The 26,532-nt window shown below is 43.8% G+C and overlaps 1 protein-coding gene across 1 annotated transcript in view; it reads right to left on the bottom strand.

The window, feature by feature from the left end:
- The window catches only part of MATN2 (matrilin 2), a gene marked incomplete at its 3' end in the record, with an annotated part of 143,739 nt that overhangs the window by 39,447 nt on the left and 77,760 nt on the right, over window positions 1–26,532 (bottom strand). Inside the window, exons 8-12 of the mRNA XM_082259007.1 lie at window positions 23,875–23,997; window positions 19,824–19,946; window positions 15,778–15,900; window positions 13,214–13,336; window positions 8,815–8,937 (exon numbers count right to left, since the gene is read on the bottom strand). Coding sequence (XP_082115133.1) covers window positions 8,815–8,937; window positions 13,214–13,336; window positions 15,778–15,900; window positions 19,824–19,946; window positions 23,875–23,997 — 615 coding nt within the window. The remainder of the gene's footprint in view (window positions 1–8,814; window positions 8,938–13,213; window positions 13,337–15,777; window positions 15,901–19,823; window positions 19,947–23,874; window positions 23,998–26,532) is intronic.

Raw genomic sequence — 26,532 nt, 5'->3', positions numbered from 1 at the left:
GGACCTGACTGCGTCCTGAAGTGCCCGGAGCTTGTCTTCCGGCAGGAAGACCTTCGCTTGAACGGAGTCCAGGATCATCCCCAGGTAGGGAAGACGAACCGACGGACACAGCGTTGACTTCGGAAAATTTATCGTCCAACCAAACTCCTGTAGAGTCTGCATCGTGATGGACAGGTCGTTCACGAGGCCCCGACTGGTCGGAGACCGAATCAAGATATCGTCCAGATACCCCAAGACAGAAATGCCCTGGGCTCTCAATAAGGCCAGAACCGGCGCGAGCACCTTGGTGAAAACCCACGGAGCCGAAGCGAGACCAAAGGGTAACGCCACGAATTGGTAATGATCCTCCGCAATGGCAAATCGAAGGTACCTCTGGTGACCCTCGAAAATGGGAATGTGAAGGTACGCATCCTTCAAGTCGATGGAGGCCATGAATTCCCCTGGAACCAGGGCAGCCACCACTGATCGCAGGGATTCCATGCGGAACTTGCGAACCCGCACAAAGCGGTTCAGAGCTTTTAAGTCCAGAATCGGACGTACCTTGCCCTCCTTTCTGGGCACAGTGAACAGATTGGGATAGAACCCCCGAAATCTGTCCCGGTGAGGCACCGGAACCACCACTCCCTGGGCCCGCAGGTCCCGCACCGCCAGGTGCAGATCCTGCAAGCGCTCCGGAGTCAGCTGAAGGTTTGAGGGGAAAAATCTGCCCGCCGGCCGAGAAAGAAACTCGATCTTGTATCCAGATCGAACGATTTCCTGAACCCACCTGTCCCGAATGCGGTCCAGCCAGGGTTGAAGAAAACCGAGCAAACGTCCCCCCACCCCAGAACCGGGTGAGGGCGTCCCTTCAGGCCGCATTGTTATGGGCAGCGGGCCCGGACTGGCCGGACTTCTGCTTACCCGTCCACGGCTTCTTCTTGGAGCCTTGGCCCTTGAAGGGCTTACCCTTATAAGTATCCAAAGAGTATCCAAAGATTCGCCAAAAAGGCGAGATCCCGCGTAGGGCAAATTAGCCAAAGTCTTGCGGGAAGATTGGTCAACCGACCAACATTTCAGCCACATCAGGCGACGGTTCAAGACCGCCACACTAGAAAGACGCGCAGCCAAAGGGACTGAATCCAAGTCCGCATCACACAAATACATGACACCCTGATGAATCTGATCCACCATAGCCAAAGTTGTCGGCGGGGCAGAGTCAGCCACCAGAGTGCGCCTGAGCACCTGCGTCCAATCCGCAATAGCCTGGGCTGCCATAATGGAAGCAAAAATAGGCTTCAGCATAGAGCCAGCAACCGTATAGGCATGACGGGCCAGAGATTCCAATCTCCTGTCCGTCGGGTCCCGGAACACCGGGGTATCCTCAGCAGGGATCGCAGTGGATTTATTCAAAATCGCCACCGTGTGATCCACCTGAGGCGGCACACACCAACACTCATCAGTAGCTGGTGTAAAGGGATAACGCAGCTTGAACCTACTTGGCACAGCAAAAGGCTTTCTTAAATTGCGCCATTGCTCATCAACAGTGCGCTGAAATTCCGTAGAGCAAGGAAAAACCTGCGATGTTTTGCGTTTCCTTTGCGTCCCATAAGAGGACATCAAAGTAGGAGGACATGGTTCATCCTGCAAATGCAGCGTTTGCTTGATAGAAGCAACTAACTCATCCATGAGTGCAAGCTCTTCAGACGAGCCAGGGGGAGAATTATCAACCCCTTCCACCTCAGCCTCCCCGTCAGACCCCACAAGGTCTAGGGATGAGTGAGACCCTGAGAAGGGCACTCCAGCCATAGCAGCCCCATCGCCCTCTGAATCAGAGGAAATAGACACCCTGGGCCGTATTGTGGATCGATCAGCCACCAGCATCCGCACTTGAGCAGCCAAGTTTGCCACAATAGTGGCCAGATCAGCACCCTCGGGGGAAGCAGCAGCCCCTTGGCCCCCCACCAAGGTGGGAGGAAACTTGCAATCCTGAGAATCCATGCCCCAGCAATATAAGGAAGAAAGGGGTACTGCCCCTTTAAGATTGCGGCGAGCGTAGCCCACCGCACCCCCTGAATACACCGACCCCCACAGGGACAAGAAACTGGGCAAGAAATACAGGAAAAAAGGGAAGATAAAAACCTGGAGAGATCACACAGGCTGCTGCACCGATCGCTGTCCCAGAGCAAAAGGAAGTGATGCAAGACTGACTGCCCCTATGAAGCATATGCAAGGCTACACAAACATGGCTGCCCGGCTGAGGATTCCTTGGGCAAATAGAACATGGCGCCGACATGTGGCCTGATCGATCGCCGCTAAAATGGCGGTGTTTGGCGCCAAAACGCCGTGCAGTACCACCCAGGACCGGCCACCTATGATTTTGCCTCAAAAAATGGCGGGTCGCCGCAGCGATCGCCGCACAGCATGCCTCAAAGTCTGACTGCTTCATGCATACATCCAGCAGACCGGGAGAGCCCCCCCCTTCACAGCCCACACACAGGCAGCAAGTCCACACAGGAACTGACAGGGAGCACAGCAGCCACACAGACATGCAGGGTCACACAGTCCCAGACTGACACCCAAATAGACAGGTCCCCACATAGAGTTACACTTACCAGTCCGGATGGCGTGGGGAGCCTGCTCCAGCGACCAAACCGCTGCACTGAGGACAGGGAGTGTCGCAAGCATGACGCAGTGGAACTGCGGTGCGAAACCGCAATGGCGTCCAGTGAGGTAGCCACCTCACCGATAGCATCCCTGCAGCGAACAGGGATGGGTCGTTCAATGTGCCAGGGCAAAACCTAAGCTGAATGCTCGATGCCAGGCTGGGAAGCCCCTGGCCCTGAGCCCTGGGATCCAGGGTGGCCAGACTGAGACCCAGCTCCGCACGATCGTCTTCATCAGAAGAAGCTAACTAACGCTGAAAATAAACAGCTAAGTAAAAGAAAGAGAAAAAAACTCCAAATAAAATCAAAAAGAGAAAAGAAGCTGAGACTAAGAGCCCCAGCACAGGAACAGCCTAACCTACTCCTGAGCTAGGCATTAGAAACTGAGTTGGAATTACAGGAAGCAGGGAGGTATTGACTGAGGGGACCACCCCCTGGAGGTGGGATATGCTAAAAGCTTTGATATTAATATATTCTGTTGCCTAGCTACTCCTACGGAGCAAAGGTCAATAACCCCATTAGTGACGAATATGAAGAGGCGACGACTGTCGGAGGATGTAAGAGAAATCTTACTTTTAAAAACGCTGTCTGGGCGTGGCCATCTTAGATGTGGGCATCTGAAGCCGCAGTGTAATCTGCTGTGTCCTTCTTCCTGATTCCAGGGAGTGTTCTGGGAGTTCTTCCTGATTCCAGCCTCCTGGGAGTGATGACAAACAGCTCCCAGGATGCAATGCAAAGGGGGAATTGATGTCGGTGGCCTTGGCCACAGAGGGGGGGGAAGGAGGAAGTACAATCAAAATGCCCTGAAAATAAGGTAAGGGACCCCCCAAAAAATTTGAAAATGCCCAATTGTTGATCAGCATAGCGAGCACTTCAGGAATCACTAAAGTTGCAAAATAGGCCGGAACTCCACTTTAACAAGGGGGTCCCCAGATCCCGGCCCCCTCCTATGTGAATAAATATGGGGTACATTGTACCCCTAACTCATTTACCAAAAAAAGTGTCACATATAAAAAAAAAAAACACAAACACATTTTTTGACAATTCCTTTATTAAAAATCCAAAAATAATGTCCCCCAATGTAGATCCATCGTCAATCACGCCCCCTACCGGATCCGGAAAAAAAAAAGCTCCACACTCATCAAAAGCTAACCGCCGACTGCCCACTCCTCCATCTGACAGTTCTTAAATAGCCTTCGACGAGTGCGGAGTTTTTTTTTTTCCTACAGGTCTGGAGGACGGCGTGATTGACGATGGATCTACATTGGGGGGGAAGATATTATTTTTGGATTTTTAATAAAGGATTTGTCAAAAACTGTGTTCGTGTTTTTTTTTTCCTATGTGACACTTTTTTTTCCAGATTCTGATAAGCCCCCCCCCCCCCATCCGCAGACGCCCAAAGCCCAGGGTTGTGGGGAAGAGCCCCCCCCCCTTCACTCGCCCCCTCCTTTTCCTTTCCTGCTGGGCTGCATGCTCAGATAAGGGTCTGGCATGGATTTTTTGGGGGGGGGAGCATGCAATATGTTTTTTTTTGTTTTGGCATGTGGTTCCCCTCTAAATCCATACCAGACCTGAAGGGCCTGGTATGGATCTGGGGAGGGGGACCCTACGCCATTTTTTTCACAATTCTTTTTGACGACAATTCTTTTTTTTACATCAGCTGAAGACCCATTGGTAATTAAGGATGCGGCGGCCGGCTCCATGGCCCACTTCTAAGCAACCAGCTATATACAGTGTTTTTAAAGGGGAACCCCCCCACCCCCCACAAAATGCATTAAAAAATCCATCAAAAACGCAACACATTCTTGTGCAACTCCACTGAAGTCTATTATGTGCAAAACACAATCTGCTGCAGGAAAAAAACTCCCGAACCCTTTCCAAAAATGCACCGCCTGAAAAATGCATAGATGTGAACATGTACCATAGAAAACCATGGTAAATGGACTGTAGTGTATTTCTGCAAAGTGCACCGAAAAGCACATAGGTATTAACGTAGGGTCAACGTGCACCGTTTAGGAGACATTCCAGTGAGCAGCAGCCAGTGACATCACCGGCGCATGCGCTCTGAAGGAACAGCATACCCATGCCATTCCTTCAGAGCTGTGTGCCATGGCCGAGACTTCTGTGAGCATACGGGGGAGTGACATCATCATGACTCGCCCATTCAAGTGCCTGCGAACCCGGAATGGAAGACCGGATGAAGATGGAAGCCTCTGCAACAGTGACAGCGCACTGCTGGAGGGCTTTTTTTCCAAGATGAGTCTTTGCTCATGTGTTAGTATGCATGCAAACTACACATTATGGCTTTACCTTGCAGGGAGAAAGTTCTTTTTTTTTTTCTTCTCGTAAGTTTACTACCGCTTTATTCCAATTAGAGGGAATGGTCCAAGTTGCCTCACAGCATGGAAATGGCACATTGGGGTTTGAAAAGAAAATGGTTAAAAAATAATGAAGAAGATAATAAATAAATGAGTGAAATATCTACTTCTACATCTACTTATTTCACTCATTTGTTTATTATCTTATTCATTGTTTTTTACCATTTTACTGCTACTTTTGTATTTCTGGCATGAGATATTTCATTTCACTCATTATTATAATTCGTCAGGTTACGCATTGCCCTTTAAGGGCTCTTTATCAGCTGTTCAAACCCCAATGTGCCATTTTAATGCTGTAAGGCCACCTGCATCATTCCCTTCTATTGGATTAAGCACTAAAAGATTCTGGTTTCATGTATGTGAGTACTTGATGCTTATTGTGTTTGCATTTATTTCATGAATAATATATATATATATATTTTTTTTTAATATATATATATACTGTATATATATATAAATTTTGTACGTAACTGTGATTCATTCCCTAATATAATAGGGGTCTACTAAAAAAGCCATTCATCTGTGAAACGCGTAGAGACAGAGACCAGCGTTCTATTTCTTTCTGTAGTCTGGCCTAATACATTTGTTGCAGTTTGTATTTTGTGTACACACATATATGGTTATGTATTGATTATGATATAGCAGAATTAGTGCCTTTTTAGAGAATCTAAATGCAATCGGAAATTGTATTGAAATGTTTTTATGAATGTTTTAGCAGAAATATGTTGTTAATATTTTTGAAATGTTATTTTGTCGGCTTACTCACTTAATTCTTGGGGTTACATGTGGCAACCAATAAGGTCCTTTGTTTTATATTCTTTTTCCTTCTTTACACATGTTTTGCACATAAGTCATAGAGTTATTGTCAAGATAACCGATGCACACTGATGCTCCTTAGTGTGATGTGGTCATCTAGGTTTCAATGTACTCTGGTCATGAAAGGGTTAAGAAAAAAAAACAACCTGCTCATGTGCTTGTGTTTGTAGATCTATTTTATCACGACGTGTGAAACATTTGATAATAAATAGACATGCCACTTGGCAATGTAACAGATGCTGTACCTAACATCATCACCCTAAATGAGACTGCATTATCCACCGAAGCATTACAAGTTATGTCCCCAGCTGTGAGAGTGACAAATCCAGCAGACGCCTTCTTTCTGAGCGGAGTGAACTGTGCTGAGTGTCACCGCTCATCCCCCTCTATGGGCCAGACTTGTAACGAATGATCCCTCCCGGCCCCAATCTAATCACCGCCAATGCTTGCCAAGCTTTATTCAATCATATAGATTCCTTGGTTCGCCAGAGCATTAAGCTGGACACAGAAACGGATTATGCCTCCAAAATTTCTCACCAACTGTTCCGGGCCTGATTTGTATTCTTTGTGTCGGCTGATTTGCTAGCGCAGACAAATCCTATTGTGCAATTTGTGGTTAATCACTTTCTGGGCTTTAACTCCTTCTGTTCTTCAAGTAAAGGTCATATTCATGAATACTGATGGAAGCACTGAGCCTGGGAACCCCAGAAACCGGAGCAAGTGGAGAAGTCCCCTATTCCGCAAAACTTACATCTTTATGACCATGCAACTTTAGGGAACTGAGGAAAATGCAAGTACAATCCCCTGTGATATATTGGCAGAACAGTCCTATAAGGACAACTGTAGGAACCTAGAGTAGTCATCACTAAATGGCACATATATATATATATATATACGTTCGACCTGCGCCAGTGAAAGAGTCAAGTACATTCGATCTTATGAAAAAAGTTTCAACTGTGGCTGTAGGTAGTCTTTTTAAGAGGTATGCAGGATAGTTCAATCCCTGTGGTTAGTGGAGATGGATGGTGGAGGTGGCTGCAGGCTTCATACAGAGCTAGAGGGACTCTGCAACAGACAAAAAGGGGTGGGAGAAGAAAAGCAGCGCCACCTCAGTGTAGATTAAAAGGTTATTTATTACATAAAAACAATGTAGTAACTCACACAGAAGAAATAGTTGATCAGCAAATGGCGATGGTTCATCTGCAACACTGTAGGGATGTTAGGGAAGTACACTGTGGCGGCCGTGGTCCTGGCTGTGCCGGTGGAGTCCGACACTTCCTGTGTTTCCAGCAGCGTTCAGTATCCAGGCTTACATCCAATAGTGGCAGGGGGGTGCTCGCGTTTGGAGCATCGCCTGAGGAAGGAGCACGCATGCTCCGAACGCGAGCACCCCCCTGCCACTATTGGATGTAAGCCTGGATACTGAACGCTGCCAGAAACACAGGAAGTGTCGGACTCCACCGGCACAGCCAGGACCACGGCTGCCACAGTGTACTTCCCTAACATTCCTACAGTGTTGCAGATGAACCATCGCCATTTGCTGATCAACTATTTCTTCTGTGTGAGTTACTACATTGCTTTTATGTAATAAATAACCTTTTAATCTACACTGAGTTGGCGCTGATTTTCTTCTCCTATCACTAAATGGCAGACCACAGTCCGGAGCCAAACTGAATGAAAGTACTATCTGGACTTCCAGCCAACCAGTCTCTAGTGCAGCCCCCCCCCCCACTCAGTCTGTTTTTCAAGTAAAGACCATAATAACGCATACTGGTGGAGTTGCTGAATCTGGAAACCCCAGAAATTAAAGTAAGTGGAAAGGTGAGGAACATTAAAGGAGAAGTTCCCTATTCTCCAAAACTGGATGATTAGGGATTACAGCCTTCTGATCACCCAACTTTGGGGAATAGCGGACCATGTAAGTACAACTAACTTTCAAGGTTCCAGTCCCCCATGATATGGTGGCTGAAAGTTCCTCTGAGAACCATTTCTAGAACCTAAAGAAACCACCACTAAATAGCGGACCGCGGTCCAGCCCCGGGCCAAGTGTCCATCCTATAAAGACCTACAGCCAGCCAGTCCCCAGTGCAGGTTTCCCCCACTTCTATGCAGTCAATGGTTGTTAAGTTTACCGGCAATCTATCAACTAGTGGTTTAATTTGATTGCTCCACCCCCGACATCACAGGAGGGAAGTGGAACTTACTCCGGACAGATCTGCAGCCTGCTCAACCTCTCGACTCACTCCCTCAACCTGCCTGCTACTAATGGGGCATTGTGATGAGGAACAACTTATGTAAGGGGGCACTCTGATAGGGCCACTTGATGTAAGGGGGCACTCTTGTGAGGGTCTATTTTTTTGTAGAAAAACAATGACTTATATTTTAACTGACTCATAGCACAATTTGACCTCTGCTGGAAGAACATTTGACAAAAAACCTTCTTGAATTCCAATTCAATACCTTGACCTATAGCAATGGCCTGCATCTCTTCAGTTGTTGGAGAAATGCCTTCAGTTGTTGGAGAAATAGTTTTCAGGGGGAAGGGTGACAAATGCTACTAGAACAAAGGAAAAGTTGTCCGTTGGTCATGAACTTGCAGAGTCCTAGATCTGAAGGAATGCCACACATGCTGGGGAGCTAATCTGTACTTGTTTTATTACCATATATTATTATGCCGTCACATTTGTCACTGGCATAAGCATTCATAGTTTAGTTTTACCACTTTGAATATGTCTCAGTGCCAACTGATATCAGCAACATAAAGAGTAAGTGTAAGAGCAATGTAGCTTTTATTGTCAAGGACCATGCACATGGATGTTTTTAGGCAGTCATAAAAGGGAGGAATAAAGATGGAGAGATAATGAGCATTTTTATTTTTCCTTCCACAACCTAACATTCCTCAATATCCAGCTGACTATGGACAGCTTTATGAGTAACACATACATCCAAACCAAACCTCCAGCATTTTCTGTACTCACTTCTACATCGTTTTCCATCTTCCACTAAATGGTATCCGTCAAAGCATTTGCAGACATAGGAACTCTCATTATTGACGCACAGATGCTCACAGCCATGGTCAGAGGTTTTGCAGGGGTCTTTACCTATGGGATAGAGTGTATGATCCATATTAAAATATTAGTTGACCATCAAAGAGTAAGTGGGGGTCCCCCAAGGATCTGTCCAAGGACCACTTCTCTTGAATTTATTCATAAATGATATAGAGGTTGGTATGAATAGCTCAATCTCTGTGTTTGCCAATGATACAAGATAAACAGGGCAATAAATTCACAACAATATGTGGAAACCTTACAAAAGACCTAAATAAAGTGATGGGTTGGGCAACCACATGGCAAATGAGGTTTAATGTTGAAAAATGTAAAGTAATACATTTGGATGCTAAAAATAGGAACGCAAGTTACTGGCTAGGGGGAGAACCACTAGGGGAGTCCAATATGCAACAAGATCTGGGGGTCCTAGTAGATGACAGGCTCAGCAACGGCATGCAATGCCAAGCTGCTGCAAGCAAAGCCAGAAGAATATTGGCATGCATCAAAAATGGGATTTACGCCAGAGATAAAATGATAATTCTGCCACTCTACAAGACTCTAGTCCGGCCGCATCTTGAGTATGCAGTCCAGTTCTGGGCAACAGTCCTCAAGAAGGATGCGCTGGAACTGTAGAGAGTTCAGAGAAGGGCAACAAAACGAATAAAGGGACTAGAGGACTAGACCCCAGCTATGAGGAACGACTACAAGCATTAAACGTATTATCTCTGGAGAAGAGACGCTTGAGAAGAGATATGATAATGATGTACCGTACTGGGGACCTTAGCATAGGGAAAAAAATTGCAGTAGGGTAATAAGGCACGCGGCCATACACTGAAAATGGAGGAGAAGCGGTTTAACCTTAAACTGCATAGAGGGTTCTTTACTGTCAGAGCGGTAAGGATGTGGAATTCCTTTCCACCAGCAGTGGTATCAGCAGGGAGCGTCAATAGTTTAAAAAAACTATTAGATGGGCACCCTAACTATCGCAACATACAGGGATATAGAAATTATTACTGTAAAGCCATGCAGTGTGTAATGAACTTCCTATTTGTACAAGTTATCAGGACTCAAATACATGGGCTGCACTTACCAACCTTATTATAATGGTAATTGTCTGACTTTCATACTGATAGTACATCTTTCAGTGCTTAGTAGGTTTCCAGTTTGAACAATTACACTGCCAGCTGTACTTTTTTGTATCTGGTATGTGGTGATAGATAACTTCTTTCGTGAAAGTTATATACAAAAACTCTACAAAAGATAATCTAATTGAAATTTAGCTGATCTTCATATGGCAGGGATTTTCAAACTATGGCCTATGGACCACAACTGGCCCGCTACAAGATTTTATCTGACCTGGAGAAGCCCCGACTGAATGGCAGTAGATGTGCCAGTCTATGTATTATAACACACATCCTAGCAACCAGTGACAAAATTGAACTACCTCCAACATTTACGGGAAGATCAGACTTCCTCTGTCCAGACCTGCTCTGCCTCCAGATGTAAGAGGGGCTATGATGGGGACTCTTGGATTTAAGGGAGGACTCTGCTGTGCACTCCAAGATCTAAGGGAGACTCGGCTATGCGCACCTAGGTGTAAGAAGGGACTCTGCTGGGTACTCTGTGGATGTAAAAGTGACTTAGCTGGGCACTACTAAATGTAAAAGGGGACTCTGCTGGGCACTTCTGGATGTAAGGCGGGGTTCTGATAGTCACACCTGGATTTAAAGGCGAATTCTGTTAGGCACTCCTAGATGTAAGGTGGACTATACTATAGTAATGACACAGAAGCATGACGGGAAGACAATTGTCACCTCATAACAGGGGGTTCCTCATCAATGTTCTTAATGTCACGATCATCATGCATTCTATTATTTAAAGCTGAAGATTTTAAAAGACTGAAAACTACTTAAAAAAAAAAAAAAACATTTTAAAGTTTATAGAAGATTTTAGTCATTGGTTTTAGATCTACTGTTTTTTTTTTTTGTTTTTCTATTTTAATCAAGTAGTTTTTATTGAACATTTTTTCTCTTTTGTACATACAAAACACAAATCGCATTTAATTAAAACCTCCCATACACATATCGGGTGTCTATTTGATGTAAATCCGTATTAATCATCACATTCTACAATGGGACAGGTTTACTGAAACTGGAGCGTGCAAAATCTGGTGCAGCTCTGCATAAAAACCAATCAGGTTCAGGTTGTATTGTCAAAGCTTAACCACTTTAACACTGCTCACATTGCTGCTACTGCAGCAATGTGGCTCGTTATCGTCCAGCGACGTAGACCTACCCTCACCTCCCCCCACACACGTTAGTAAGCACCAGGCATACATTAACCCCTCCCTCTCCAATAAATATGCACTGTTACTGTAAAAATGACACTGGCAGGGAAGGGGTTAACTTTACCAATCAAAATACGCTTATTGCAATTTTTTTTACCAAAAATATGTAGCAGAAAACAAATTGGCCTAAAATGTTAAAAAATTTAGATTTTTACATTTTTTTTGGAGAATTTATATAAAAAAACTTGAAAAATACAGTAAAACCTTGGTTTGAGAGTAACTTGGTTTGAGAGCGCTTTGCAAGACAAGCAAATTTTTTAAATAAATTTTGACTTGATTTACAAGCGATGTCTTGATATACAAGTAGCGTCATGTCACAACTGGGTATAAAAGAGAAGAGAGGTCCTTCTAAGTGTAGCAATATTGTTACATTTAATGAAGGTTCAATATTTAGCAGCTTACATGGTTGATGATTAAAACAGACACATCTAAGTATGCAGGCATCCGGGGTAAAGCTGTCCATATAGACCAGGGGTGTCAAACTCCATTTCATCGTGGGCCGCATCACCATTATATCTGTAGGATTAGATGTCCAGAGCACTCCATGTCCTGGGGGAGCAAAGAGGAGCCTTTCTTCAGTTGCACAGAGGAGTGCAGGATCTGGCAAAGGAGTTCTGTCCTCTCTGCTGTCAACTACAGAGACAAGGTGGGGGCAGAGACAAGGGGGTGCTGCAGCTGCAGGAGAGGTGCGAAGGCCACATGAAATGGCATGGGGGGCCGCATTCGGCCCGCCGGCCTTGTGTTTGACACCTGTGATATAGACCATCCTCTGCACTGCCATCTTCATCACACCCTTCCACGCTGCGCTCCACGAGCGGTTCAAAGTCTCGCTTTCAGATCACTCTACTGCAGGGTAGTCTTCCTAATCACAATTGCAGACTGACATCTGTGAGAGCCAGTGGTTCAGAAGATGGTCTATGTGGACAGCTTTACCCCGGATGCCTGCATATTTAGATGTGCCTCTTTAATCATCAACCATGTGAGTTGCTAAATGTTGTTCCTTCATTAAATGTCCCCATACTGCTACACTTAGAGGCGCCTCTCTTCTCTTTTATACTCTGTAGCTCCTGCTGGATTTTGCTTCTAATCCCCTTGTGGAGGCGCCATTTGTGGATGGACATTTTATGATGACACAACCTATCACATTGCTATAATCTTTGTATATAGACTATAAACTGAAAGACTTATGAATAAATGGTTGTGGAACGAATCATCTGAGTTTCTATTATTTCTTATGGGAAAATTCGGTTTGATATAAGAGTGCTTTGGATTACAAGCATGTTTCCGGAACGAATTATGCTCGCAATCCAAGGTTTTACTGTATTGTTTTTTTTTTAAATTGTCGCTATTTTTTTGTTTATAGCGCAAAAAATCGCACAGGTGATCAAATACCACCAAAAGAAAGCTCTGTTTGTGGGGAATAAAAGGACGTTCTTTTGGATACAGCGTCACACGACTGATCAATTGTCTGTTAAATTCACGCAGTGCCGAATCGCAAAATAGGGCCTGGTCTTTGAGCAGCCAAATCCTCCGGGGCTAAAGTGGTTAAAAAAAAAAAACTTTGATCAATGCAAGAAAACTCCCGCATTATGCCTCATTCACATGGGCGGACAACAGCATACAACCGTGGATGGGCCATGTTTACCCGCATGGGGATGCAGAGGTGTTCCTTGGTTCCTCATGCAGGCAGTCCCATTCATGTTAATTGGGATGCAGAGGCTGCATGGACATAGTCACTGCTCTTAATTTGACATCTGTCCCTTGCACAGGTGTATGCTGTAGTATGCTTGTATGATCAAGGCCTAACATGCACATAGGTGTAAATCAGCGGAATAGTGGAAATCAGAGGAATAAAGATAGAAAGAAAATGCACATTTTTATTTTTTAATTTATAATCCAATGTTCCTCGATATCTAGATGGCCACAAACATGTTTATCAATAACACACATCTAAATCAGAACATCTGCATTTCTCATACTTACTTCTACAGCTTTTTCCATCTTCAGCTAAACTGTATCCCTCAAAGCATTTGCACATGTAGGAATTCTCATTATTGACACACAGATGCTCACAGCCATGCTCAGAGGTTTTACAGGGGTCTTTACCTGTCAGATAGAATGAATGTACTATATAAGCCAAAAATAAAATATCAGTTTAGTAACAAGGACATATTTAATTATCTCCCTATTAGTGTTACTAGGATCTTGTCAGGAGAGAAACACATAATCTGCCCTTGCTGATTTTATGAGAATGATAATTGGTTACACTGATCACCAAAGTAAGGGGCAACTTTTCACTGACTACTAATGTAAAGGAACACTACACTGACCACCAATGTATGGTGACATCGCTTCACTGAGCACAAATGTATGGGGGCACAATACTGATTAATGTAAGAGGGCATGTTAGCATAGACCTCTAATGAAGAGCACTATACCTAAGGCCACCAATGTAATGTAAGGGGGAACTACACTGACCACCAATTTATGGTGACAACTCTTCACTGAACACAAATGTATGAGAGCATTATAATGACCAATGTAAGGGGACATATAACCATAGACCACCATAAACCACCATAGACCATTACAGTAAACCCCCCTCCATTGCGGGGGTTACGTTCCAGACCCAGCCGCGAAAAGTGAAATTCCGCGAAATAGAAAAACCCTATTAAAATGCATTGTAGGCATGATTTTTTTACTGTCACTGTACGTGTAAAAGCATTTTAAGGTCTTTAAACACACTTTTAAAACAATAGAAACTCATTTAAACACATAAAAGATACTTAGAGACAGAGCAAGAGCTATGAAAAACACAAAAATCTTTATTTTTTAATGATTTATATAGTAAAATAACATTACAAAAAAAAAACGCGAATTACCGGGACCGCAAAAACTGAACCGCGATGTAGCGGGGGATTACTGTATACCAAAGGCCACCGATGTAATGTAAGGGGCACCATTCTGACCACTATTGTAAAGGGAGACTATACTGACCACCGAAGTAAAGGGGGCACTACAATGACCATCAATGCAAAGGGGCTCTACAATGACTACCAATGTAAAGAGGGCACTACATTGACCACCACAGTAAGAGAGCACTACACTGGCCATCAATGTACAGAGGGCACTATACTGACCATCAATGCAAGGGGGCTCTACAATAATTACTAATGTAAAGAGGGCATACCAATGGCCGCCAAAGTAAGAGAACACTACACTGGCCACCAATGTACAGGGGGCACTACACTGACCATCAATGCAAGGGAGCTCTACAATAATTACTAATGTAAAGAGGGCATACCAATGACCGCCAAAGTAAGAGAACACTACACTGGCCACCAATGTAAAGGGGGCACTACAATGACCATCAATGCAAAGGGGCTCTACAATGACTACCAATGTAAAGAGGGCATACCAATGACCACCACAGTAAGAGAACACTACACTGGCCACCAATGTAAAGGGGGCACTACACTGACCATCAATGCAAGGGGGCTCTACAATAATTACTAGTGTAAAGAGGGCATACCAATGATCGCCAAAGTAAGAGAACACTACACTGGCCACCAATGTATAGGGGGCACTACACTGACCACCAAATATAAGAGAGCACTACACTGGCCACAAATATAAGGGGGCACTATTCTGACCACCATTGTCATAGAGCACTACACCAACCACCAAAATAAGGGGGCAGTATTTTGACAATCAATGTAAAGGGGTACCTTACTCACCAAAATGTAATGAGAGCACTACAGTGACCACCAATGTAACAGGGCACTAGGCTGATGACCAATGTAATAGGGGCTCTATACTGACAAACAATGTGAAGGGGAACTAGACTGACCACCAGTGTGAAAGGGGCACCTCACTGCCTACCTATGTAAGACGGCACTAGACTGACAACTCTGCATAGTGCACACCCTAAATATACTCAGGAATGCTGCACTCTATAAGCTATGTTGTGCAGTACTTAGTCCTGACCACTACATCATCTGTGTTACTTTTCTGGTCATTATTATACGATTATTACACAAATGATTTTGTCCTATAAAGGGCGATTAGTGATGAATTGCCTTCTGCGGGTGATATATATACAACCAAATACCTATGCTGCCATTCCCTGCTTGGATCATCTGTTGCCTCTGCTTACTGTAATTGTGGACTCTTCCAGCTGCATACTTTGGTAAAGGTCCCTCATCATCAACTTATTTAATGCTACATGTCCTGATTTCTAAAAATGTGGTAAACCGCAGTGCATAGACGTGAGATAAACTCAGCACTAAATGGGATTTGTGTATGAAAGACATCTTAAACGGCAACGTGGAATGACGTTTATTTTGGACTTTACCTGCCCTGAAGCTGGAAATGATGGTTGCGACAGTTGTGTTTGCTAAATATATATGAGAAAATAACTGTCACTGTCATTATCACTGTGAAAAGCATATGCTGGAACAATTGTTGACATATCTGTGTGGACATCGCACATCCTATCACAGTCTGCAATGATCTCCCACTGTATATAAGGCATGAAAGTCACTCACTTTGACATGTCTTCTTATCATCCCGAATAAAATATCCCTCGAAGCATTGGCACTTGAAGGATCCATCAGCATTCACACACAAGTGCTCGCAGCCATGTTCATTCAGGGCACAGTGATCAACAGCTAAAATACAAAATCATACAAAAATGTACACTAAATTAAGCTTTAATGTGAAGTTCTGATGGCTTGGGTCAGCCAAAAGGGCTGCCAGACTCACACAGGGGAAATCATTTTATAAACAAAGAAACCTGGCCAAGACTTTCAGAAGTAAATTGCCATTCCTAACACACCTGCTCCTCATTCACACCTGAGACCTTGTAATACCAACGAATCATATGACACAGGGGAGGGAAAATGGCTAATTGGGCCAAATTTGGACATTTTCACTTAGGGGTGTACTCACTTTTGTTGCCAGCGGTTTAGACATTAATGGCTGTGTGTTGAGATATTTTTAGGGGACAGCAAATTTACAATGTTATACAAGCTGTACACTCACTACATTGTAACAAAGTGTCATTTCTTCAGTGTTGTCACATGAAAAGATATAATAAAATATTTACAAAAATGTGATACTGTGTATATGTGTATAAAATATATATACACACACACACAATGTATTTATGTATACATACACACTTTTTTAAATATATGTAAATCAACATTTTAAAATGTATTAAAACATATTTTAATAAATATACACTTATCAATGTAAACAAACACTTTCAGTTTTTTCTCCAAAATGTGGTGAGGTCAGTCAGTGTGCAGTGTGAGGTGAGGATAGCCAGTCAGTGAGCTGTGTGAAGTGAGGATAGCCAGTCAGTGAGCAGTGTGCAGTGAGGATAGCCAGTCAGTGAGCAGTGTGAGGTAAGGATAGCCAGTCAGTGAGCAGTGTGAGGTGAGGATAGCCAGTCAGTGAGCAGTGTGAGGTAAGGATAGCCAGTCAGTGAGTAGTGCAGTGAGGATAGCCAGTCAGTGAGCAGTGCGCAGTGAGGATAGCCAGTCAGTGAGCAGTGCGCAGTGAGGATAGCCAGTCAATGAGCAGTGTGAGGTGAGGATAGCCAGTCAGTGAGCAGTGAGTAGCAGGGAGAAGTGAGAGAGAAAACAGAGCAGGGGTACAGGGAGAACTCATTTTGAATAAACTCTAAATGGACCTTCTTTCAGAACAGCGTGTCACAACCTATAGATGGTTCACATCGGTGTGTTATGGTGTACTGAAACCTGGATCTATTTGGCGTGTTAGGGATGTGCATTGGGGAGCCACTAAAAATGAATGGCACCTAAACCATAGTTCTAGCATTACCGCATGTTTTGGTTACACAACGTAAACCATGTGTGTTACTGAACTTTACCACATAGTAAATAAAAACTGATTTGAACTAATAGAACAAATGACTGCCTATAGTGTAAGCTACACAATAGCAGTGAATTGCAAATAATTGCAAAATGCTGCTACTGCATGTGGTTGCATGTAGATTTCCCCTGGCTCCGTCAGATAATGACTATCTGCTGCTCTTCTACGCATAACGTATTAAAATAATATCACCATTCAGATCAGTGGATCACAGTATATCTACCTAGCACACCATCCATAGTTGTCCAGAGCTAATCATTGGTCATTTTAGAATCGTAAATTTTTTCAAATTAGCGTTTTCTATAATGTTACTGAAATGATAAAATAGTGGCATGCGTGTGGGTCTGGGAATTCCTGTCTCTTCTTGCTGCTTATCGATGGCATGGCAACATTTTCAGGACTGCACATCATTACAGTGCCTTGAAAAAATATTCATACCCCTTGACATTTTCCACATTTTGTCATGTTACAACCAAAAACATAAATGTATTTTATTGGGATTTTATGTGATACACCAACACACAATGGCACATTCAAAATGTTTTTACAAATAAATATCTAAAAAGTGTGGTGTGCATTTGTATTCGGCCCCTCTGAGCCAATACTTTATAGAACCACCTTTCACTGCAATTACAGCTGCAAGTCTTTTTGGGGATGTCTCTACCAGCTTTGCACATCTAGAGAGTGACATTTTTGCCCATTCTTTTTTGCAAAATAGCTCAAGCTTTGTCAGAATGGATGGAAAGCGTCTGTGAACAGCAATTTTCAAGTTTTGCCACAGATTCTCAATTGGATTTAGGTCTGGACTTTGACTGGGCCATTCTAACACATGGATATGCTTTGATCTAAACCATGGGTGGCCAACCTTTTGGCTTCTCTGGGCCACATTGAGTGTAGAGAAATTTTCTCGGGCCGCATATAAAATATATACTATAGTTAAAGTATATAAGTAATAAAACGCAGCCATGCGCTTCCCGCATGCCCATCCAATGCAGCTTCACCAGTGCGTGCCCAGCAAATGCAGCCTGATCAGTGCCCATCCAATGCAGCCTCACAAGTGCATGCCCATCCAATGCAGTCTGCAATGAAGAGAGAGGAGAGCCGCTGGATTACACAGAGCAGGGATCTCCCGCTTACCCGGTGACCGATGTCATACGAAGTCCTGCCTCCTGGACCGGCTCCTGATAGACGTCACCAATGTGCTGTCTACCATTGACAGAGGCTCTGAGGCAGCCTCTGCCTACAGTTAGTTGGAAGCCGATGTGGCCGTGCCCCCGACTCGACTTGATTCCTCCCCAGCAAAAAAAAATAAAAATTATTGTCAGGGGGCAGTGGGCCACATTGCCTGTGGTTCTGGGCCGCATGCGGCCCTCGGCCCGCAGGTTGGACATGCCTGATCTAAACCATTCTATTGTAGCTCTGGCTGTATGTTTAGGGTCATTTTCGGATGATGGATTGAACAGTGCTCTGTGAAATGTTGAAAGCTTGGGATATTTTTTTATAACCTAACCCTGCTTTAAACTTCTCCACAACTTTACCCCTGACCAGTCTGATGTGTTCCTTGACCTTCATGATGCTGTTTGTTCACTAGGGTTTTGGGGCTTCACAGAAATGCCCCTTTCACACAGGCGAACCGTTCAGATCCGCCTGTCTGTTTTTTTGGCGGATCTGAACGGTCCCCCCATGCATCTCTATGGGGGATCGGATGTCAGCGGAGACATGTCCGCTGACATCCGATCCGATCCGTCAAATCTGGACGGATGGAAACCCTATTTTCCATCCCTCCAGCGGATCGGATCGGATGAGATTGGATGAGACCGGACCGACGGTCCGTTCCCATCCAATTTCTCCCATAGAGATGCATGGGGAACTGACAGCTGTGTCTCCGCACACAGCACGGAGACACAGCTGTCATCCTCCTGCTCAGCGGGGGATCGGCAGCTCTATCCCCCGCTGAGAAAAACGGAATCCGTCCGACGGACGGATAGTGTGAAAGGGGCCAAAAGCTGCATTTATACAGAGATTAAATTACACACAGGTGGACTCTATTTACTATTTAGGTGACCTCTGAAGGTAATTGGTTCCACTAGATTTTAGTTAGGTGTATCAGAGTAAAGGGGGCTGAATACAAATGCACACCACACTTTTCATATATTTATTTGTAAAACATTTTGAAAACCATTTATCATTTTCCTTCCACTTCAACGCTTTGTGTTGGTCTATCACATAAAACCTCAAAAAATACATTTACATTTTTGGTTGTAACATTTAAAGGGGTATGAATATTTTTTCAAGGCACTATATGACTCCAGGACTTTCATATGTGAAGGCCTCTGAATGCACAATTATTGTGTTGTCACAGAACACTTCTGAGGCACCTGAATATCACCTCAGCTACCTTAGTTTTATCACTGTCTTTGTTTTCTAGCGAATGGACAGAATATTTTGGGTCCATGTACTGAAAGGTCTAATCCACAGCAACCAACCAGCTGTCCAGAAATAAAAGTGAACCAAACTCTGGCTAAATAATATAAGAAATGTAATAAAATGAACAAATAATTTTTTATTTTATTATGAAGATGGTCAAATTCTTGAATACTAGCCCATAAAATGGCCACCAAAAGCATATGTAAGAGACAGGTGCTCTTGGAAGACATATTTTTCATAGTCTATTGTTAAGTCATTAGGCACTTACGACTGCAGGTCTTCTTATCTCTGTTTAGCTTAAACCCTTCATAGCACTGGCACTTATATGATTCTTCTGTGTTGGTACAGATTTGCTGACATCCATGACTACTCTCAGCACAGTGGTCCACTTCTGTAACACACACACAAAAAAATAAAAATACAATATAAGAACCCTCTTAGATATAACTGCTTACACTACATAAATTTTTTCTTTAAAACTATGTTTTAAAGTAGAATTGCAGCCAAAATGTTCTAGTTTTCATAGAATAAAATGGGTTATACCTCTGTCAAATTCTTACTGCTGCCTGTGTCCCGGTAGGGGAGCTTTCCCCATCAATTCCCGTTGTATCACCTGATGAGGAAATGAGAAAATCTCTCCACTGGGCACAAAGAAACTTTTATCAAAATAGTTGGGAAGAGTTTAAAATCTCTGTCAACTTTGTATTGTTCTCCATATTTCACTTTTTTTCCTGCCTATTGAGACAAAACAGACAGAAAGGAAACATCTCCCCTCCCTACTTCCTGACTATTAGGTATCAGAGAGAACCAGAAGTGAGTGGAAATCCTACATCAGGGATACAGACAGCCATAAAAAACAAATGACCTTGCGGGTTTACCTGTCAAAACTTCATGAACAGCCCAATGGTCTGGGTTCTGCCGCTTGCCACAAAACAGGGACGACTTAGGGGAGGGGGTCCAACTGAATTGGGAAATTCAAGGGTAGAAGGTCAATAAAAAAAAGAAGAACATCCAGGTAATCCAGTACCGCAATCCCCCGCTGGCGCAACAATACCAACACCTGGGCCAACACTTGTGAAAAACCGAGGGGCTGAGATGAGACCTCTTGAAAATGCTCCTTGCTTACGGCAAGCGGAGGAATCGCGAATGACCGACATAAATCGGAATATGAGGGTAAGCAGCCTTAATATCGAAAGAGGCCTGAAGATCCCCCTGATATAGGGATGCCATTACCGTACGAATGGACTCTATTCAAAACATCTGTACCCGCACAAGACAGTTCAGAGCTTGAGGTCCAAGATTGGACATACCTCACTTTTCTTCCTGGAACCTGCAAACATGTTTTAATAAAACCCATGAAACAAATGTTCCGATTCTGAGACCAGGACAACCACCCCTTGTAGTGTCATGTTTTGCACCGCCCCCAAGAGATCTCGCAGGCGGTCTGGGGATAAAAGCAGCTTGGAAGGAAAGAACTTCTCTGGAGGAGAAGACCGAAAAGTCGATCTTGTAGCCGGACCAAATTAGGGAGGCCACGGGTCCGGAAGGAAGCAAAGACATCCTCCCCCATCCTAAATACAGGTGATGGCGCCCTTTCAGGCAGATGAGGGCTTGTCTGCAGGTCTGGAAGGACCCACTCTCAGCATACCAGACCAGGTCCTCATGGAACCTCCGTTGGAGGTCCTCCCAGGGAGGCTCCGTACATGCGATTTCCCACGAAGGTAAGATCACATAAGGTGTTCTGGAAAGTCTGGTCCGCAGACCAGTATATTAGCCGTATCATGCACCGAAGGATCATTGCTGTCACGGACAGCCCAGAGACTAAGGGAGCCACATCCAGAGAGGCATCACAGACGAACTGCAACTCCTGGACCAAATAGTCCACCAGCTCCGCAAAGGCAGGTGGAAGCTGTTCCCCCTCCAGATCTTGGCGCAAAAGCTTTGCCCACTTGGGACAGTCAGGGACACCAATGCTATGGTGAACAATGGCCTAAGGACCGAACCGGCCACAGTAAACATGTGGAGGACCAAAGTCTCAGCTCTTCTGTCAAAAGGATCCTTTAAAAACCCGAGACTCCTCCACCGGAATTATGGTGGATTTATTCAGTCTGGAGACCTGAGAGTCCACCACATCTGGGACTGCCCACGTACTCAACAGAGACTCCCCAAGGGATACCGTCTATCGAAATGCATAGGCACTGCCATATTGCGTTTAGAACAACTCCATTGATTCATCGCAATGATGTCACAGTAGGCGGGAAAAAAGGGAATACCTTTGCCACTTTAGAGGATCTGCGGGCGCCTTCAACTCAGCAGCGGCTGCACCCCCCATATTTAAAGTTTCCCTCCATAGAGGACATAATAAACAAAAGACTCACTGTGACATTTTAGAGGGGCTGGGGGGGGTGGAGGGGAACCCGGGGGTCTGATTATCCTAGGGAGGGGCCCATGTCCACCCCGAAAGACCACCAAGGGAGAGGGGGGACACTACTTACCACACCATGGAACTGGGTGGCCACCACTCCAGGCAGACCACCGCACCATCTTGGAATGGGGGTGCTGTGGGCCAGAGGCTCGCTGCGACACAGGTCGTGACCAGGGACGTGACCAGGGCTATGCGTCCTCGCAAGGCATTTAACTCGCGGGCCAGCCCCCATCCAATGGGGCTATGTAGCGGGCGGCCAACCTAGTGCGGAGCTAAGGTCAGATTGCGCTCGCTGGCCAGACTGGGAAGACCATAAGGATCTAGGATATCCAGTGCGTCGCCCAGTCCGGCAGTTGATTGTAGTTCTCACAGGAACCGAATTGATTGTAGTTCTCACAGGAACAGAAAATAATAAAAAGAAGAAAAAAATCAGTTTAAAAAGGAAAAAAAATGCCAGGACCAGAGATCCCAGCAAGGAACTAGGTCCTTACTCCTGACTAGGCAGAAAAAAACTGAAGATCTATAGCAGGAAGTGGGAGTATACTATAAGGACTGCCTTATAGGCGTAGTCAAACTTTTTTCCTCCTAGTGTCTACTCCTTTAAGGGGCAGCATATCCCAGGGGTCAAGAAGATATGGAGCTGTTTCTGTCAATGAATAAAAGAGAAAGATGTGTTGGTGCATGGTAAAAGGCTCATTGACAACCATAGCGATGCATGATAGTGCACTTAAAATGTGTATTAAAGTGGAACTAAACTCTCTCAATCATGAAATCCCAATAAAATGCATTTAATTTTTGGTCGTAACATGACAAAATGTGGAAAATATCAAGGGGTATGAATAATTTTCCAAGACACTGTAATACTATGCAGTCCTGAAAATGTTGCCATGCCATTGATAAGAAGTTGGAAGAGAAAGGAATGCCCAGTCATACATATACGCCACTTTTTTTTCCATTTCAGTAGAATTTTTGAAAATGCTAATTTGAAACAATTAGCTAGTCAGAGTTGATAAGAAGGTGGATGGAGCCAAATACAGGGCAATCTTAGAAGAAAACATGTTAGAGTCTGCAAAAGACTTGAGACTGGGACAGAGGTTCGGCTTCCAGCAGAACAATGACACTAAACATACAGCCAGAGCTACAATAGAATGGTTTAGATTAAACCGTATTCATGTGTTAGAATGGCCCAGTCAAACTCCAGACCTAAATCCAATTGAGAATCTGTGGCAAGACTTGAAAATTACTGTTCACAGATGCTTTCCATCCAATCTGACAGAGCTTGAGCTATTTTGCAAAGAAGAATGGGCAAAAATGTCACTCTCTAGATGTGCAAAGCTGGTAGAGACATCCCCAAAAAGATTTGCAGCTGTCATTGCAGTGAAAGGTGGTTCTATAAAGTATTGTCTCACGGGGGCTGAATACAAATGCACGCCACACTTTTCACATATTTGTAAAAAATTTTGAAAGCCATTTACCGGTATCATTTTCTTTCCACTTCACAATTATGTGACATCTTGTGTTGGTCTACCATATAAAATCTCAATAAAAAAACCTTTATGTTTTTGGTTGTAACATTTCAAGGGGTATGAATACTTCCTCCGTTTTATCACTGTCTTTGTTTTCTAGTGAATGGACAGAATATTTTGGGTCCATGTACTGAAAGGTCTAATCCACAGCAACCAACCAGCTGTCCAGAAATAAAAGCGTAAAACAAAATCTGGCTAAATAATATAAGAAATGTAATAAAATTCACAAATATGTTTTATTTTATTCCAAAGATGGTCAAATTCTTAAATACTAGCCCATAAAATGGCCATCAAAAGCATATGTAAGAGACAGGTGCTCTTGGAGGACATATATTTCATAGTCTATTGTTAGGTCATTAGGCACTTACGACTGCAGGTCTTCTTATCTCTGTTTAGCCTAAACCCTTCATAGCACCGGCACTCATATGATTCTTCTGTGTTGGTACAGATTTGCTGACATCCATGACTACTCTCAGCACAGTGGTCCACTTCTGTAACAAACACATAAAAAAATACAATATAAAAACCCTCTTAGATATAAATTTATTTGGGGGTGTACGTGACCAGTGTTCATGGTGCCACATCCCTAATACAAGATACAAGACAAAGGAGGTTCCCCTACTTGGTATAGTAAACTTGTTGCATATGTGGGGGACATATGCAACAAGTTTACTATACCAAGAAGCTTAAGTCTATCTTTATTTATTTTTTTCCATTTTTTTTACCCAACATCAGTGGAGGGAATTTGTGGCACCTTCTTTGGTTTCCTAATTCTTGGACTTCAGATGTCTGCATTTGGAGACACTTACCTGACCTCACTTGATAAGGCCTTATCTGCATGAATATATCATCAGGAAATTCCTGCCCACACCGCCAGTCAGATCAAGCTCAGTCAGTTGGTTTTATTCTCCTTACAAGCAAATAAGTCCAGATAAGATCAACCTTGTGAGTGCTCCCAGTATAGTTTCCTGATACAATGTGTTAATTCTGTGTATATATATCAAATATAAAACCACTGTTATACAGCATTCATATTCATATTTTTCTATTTATAGAGCACTTGCATGAGCTACCCCTGAAGAAGAAGAGAAAGTTATTATCTTCGAAACATGTCGGGTTTAAAGTTCTAGTGCATGATTGTATATCAGTTATCTGGTTATGCTTGTATATGTTTTTACTTTTTGATTTTCTTCACATATATTTAATAAAATACCACTTTTTGATCTTCATATCAATTTTTGATTGGTTTAATATACCATTGTGCCTAAAAAGTCCCACTCAGGGGAACCTCCTTTGTCTTGTATCTCTTAGATATAACTGCTTACACTAAAGCAATGTTTTTCATTAAAGCTATGTTTTAAAGTAGAATTGCAACCAAAATGTTCTAGTTTTCATAGAATAAAATGGGTTAAACCTCTGCCAAGTTCTTACTGCTGCCTGTGTCCCGGTAGGGGAGCTTTCCCCATCACTTCCTGTTGTATCATCTGATGAGGAAATGAGAGGAATCTCCATTGGGCACACAGAAACTTTTATTAAAAGAGTTGGGACGGGTTTAAAACCTCTGGCAACTTTGTTGTGTTATCCGTAATTCACTTTATTTCCTGCCTATTGCGACTAAACAGACAGAAAGGAAACATCTCCCCTCCCTACTTCCTGACTATTAGGCATCAGAGAGAACCAGAAGTGAGTGGAAATCCTACAACAGGGATACAGACAGCCATAAAAAACAAATGACCTTGCCGGTTTATCTGTCAAAACTTCATGAACAGGTGATGGCGAGGCAATGGACACAGATTTTCACAGGTTCTTTAAAGGTGGACAAAATCATTACATGAGCCCAATGGTGTGGGTTCTGCCACTTGCCACAAAACAGGGATGCTGCCAGCATCTTTCACTATTTTTAATCCTAATGCAACTAGCCTCAGTAAATAGATAAGAAGGTCTATTATATTTATTTGTTTTGCCCCTTTTTTTTACATTTCTTCAGTTGCTGCCTGGTTTCTGGCTTAGGCCAAACTATTGTCATACTGTCAGGTCACCTGTGGCCAGGTGACAACTGCACCCTGTTGGAGGCAGGGGTGCAGCGCAAGGTAGTGAACCCAATAGCAGACTGCTGCGGATGGACCGGAAACGTGAGCCCAAGATTCCCCAGGGCGCGGAGTCTAAGACCAAGCAGGTGTCAATCAGAGCCTCTAGTGGTGAGGATGGACTTGGCTGCAGCTGGGCCCAGGTCGAGGACCCTGGGGTCCCCCGAGTCACGCTCCGTAGGGAGAGAAGGGAAGCAGCCACTCAGGACACACGGAATGGTGATGGGTAAGCTGAGGTCGGGGTAACAGGCAGACGAGGGTAACCAAGGGACAGGCCAAAGGTCAGGGTAACAGGCAAACAGGAGTAGTCAGAGACAAGCCAAAATCGGTACACAGAAAGGTAGATCAAGCACACGGCAGACAGGAAACAAGGAAAAAAAAACACTGTTGAACAGCAAAGCAGACCTGCAGTGCACTGGTTAATATAGACTTCCTGTGATGACCTGGGGTGGGGCAGGAACAGGAAGGAGAGATGATAAAAGGGAACCAGAAGTGAAGTCTGGCCTCTAATACAGACATGAAGGAACAGGTAAGCTGCCAAACACTATTGCAAGTCCATGACACATACATTCTAGGAGTTCTTAGGGGCATTTTTGTTCCTTTCATCTGGAAGAAAGGAGGAGGGTCTTTCTCTGCTAAACTTCCCTCCTGCCTGCAAGTCTGAGCTAAGGGCAGATGGATTCCAGGAAGAAAATTCTATATTGATCCTCTTCCCTTACTCAAGATGGCAATTACTAGAAATCCTAGGTTTTTTTTTTTTAAGTGATTTCCTAACTAAATAAAGCATGGAGACATGGATGGATGGGTGAGTTTGCTTTGAATAGTAAAATTAATTAAAGAACGCTTTTAGTTTGTGGTGCTCAGGTAAAGTTTAGTTCCTCTTTAAACACATTGATAACACACACAAACAAATTAATAAACATTGGTGTCATAACAAAA

Source organism: Pelophylax lessonae (assembly GCF_965119305.1).
Source record: "Pelophylax lessonae genome assembly, chromosome: 5".
Classification (NCBI taxonomy): Eukaryota; Metazoa; Chordata; class Amphibia; order Anura; family Ranidae; genus Pelophylax; species Pelophylax lessonae.
This window is presented reverse-complemented; position numbering and strand designations above follow the sequence as displayed.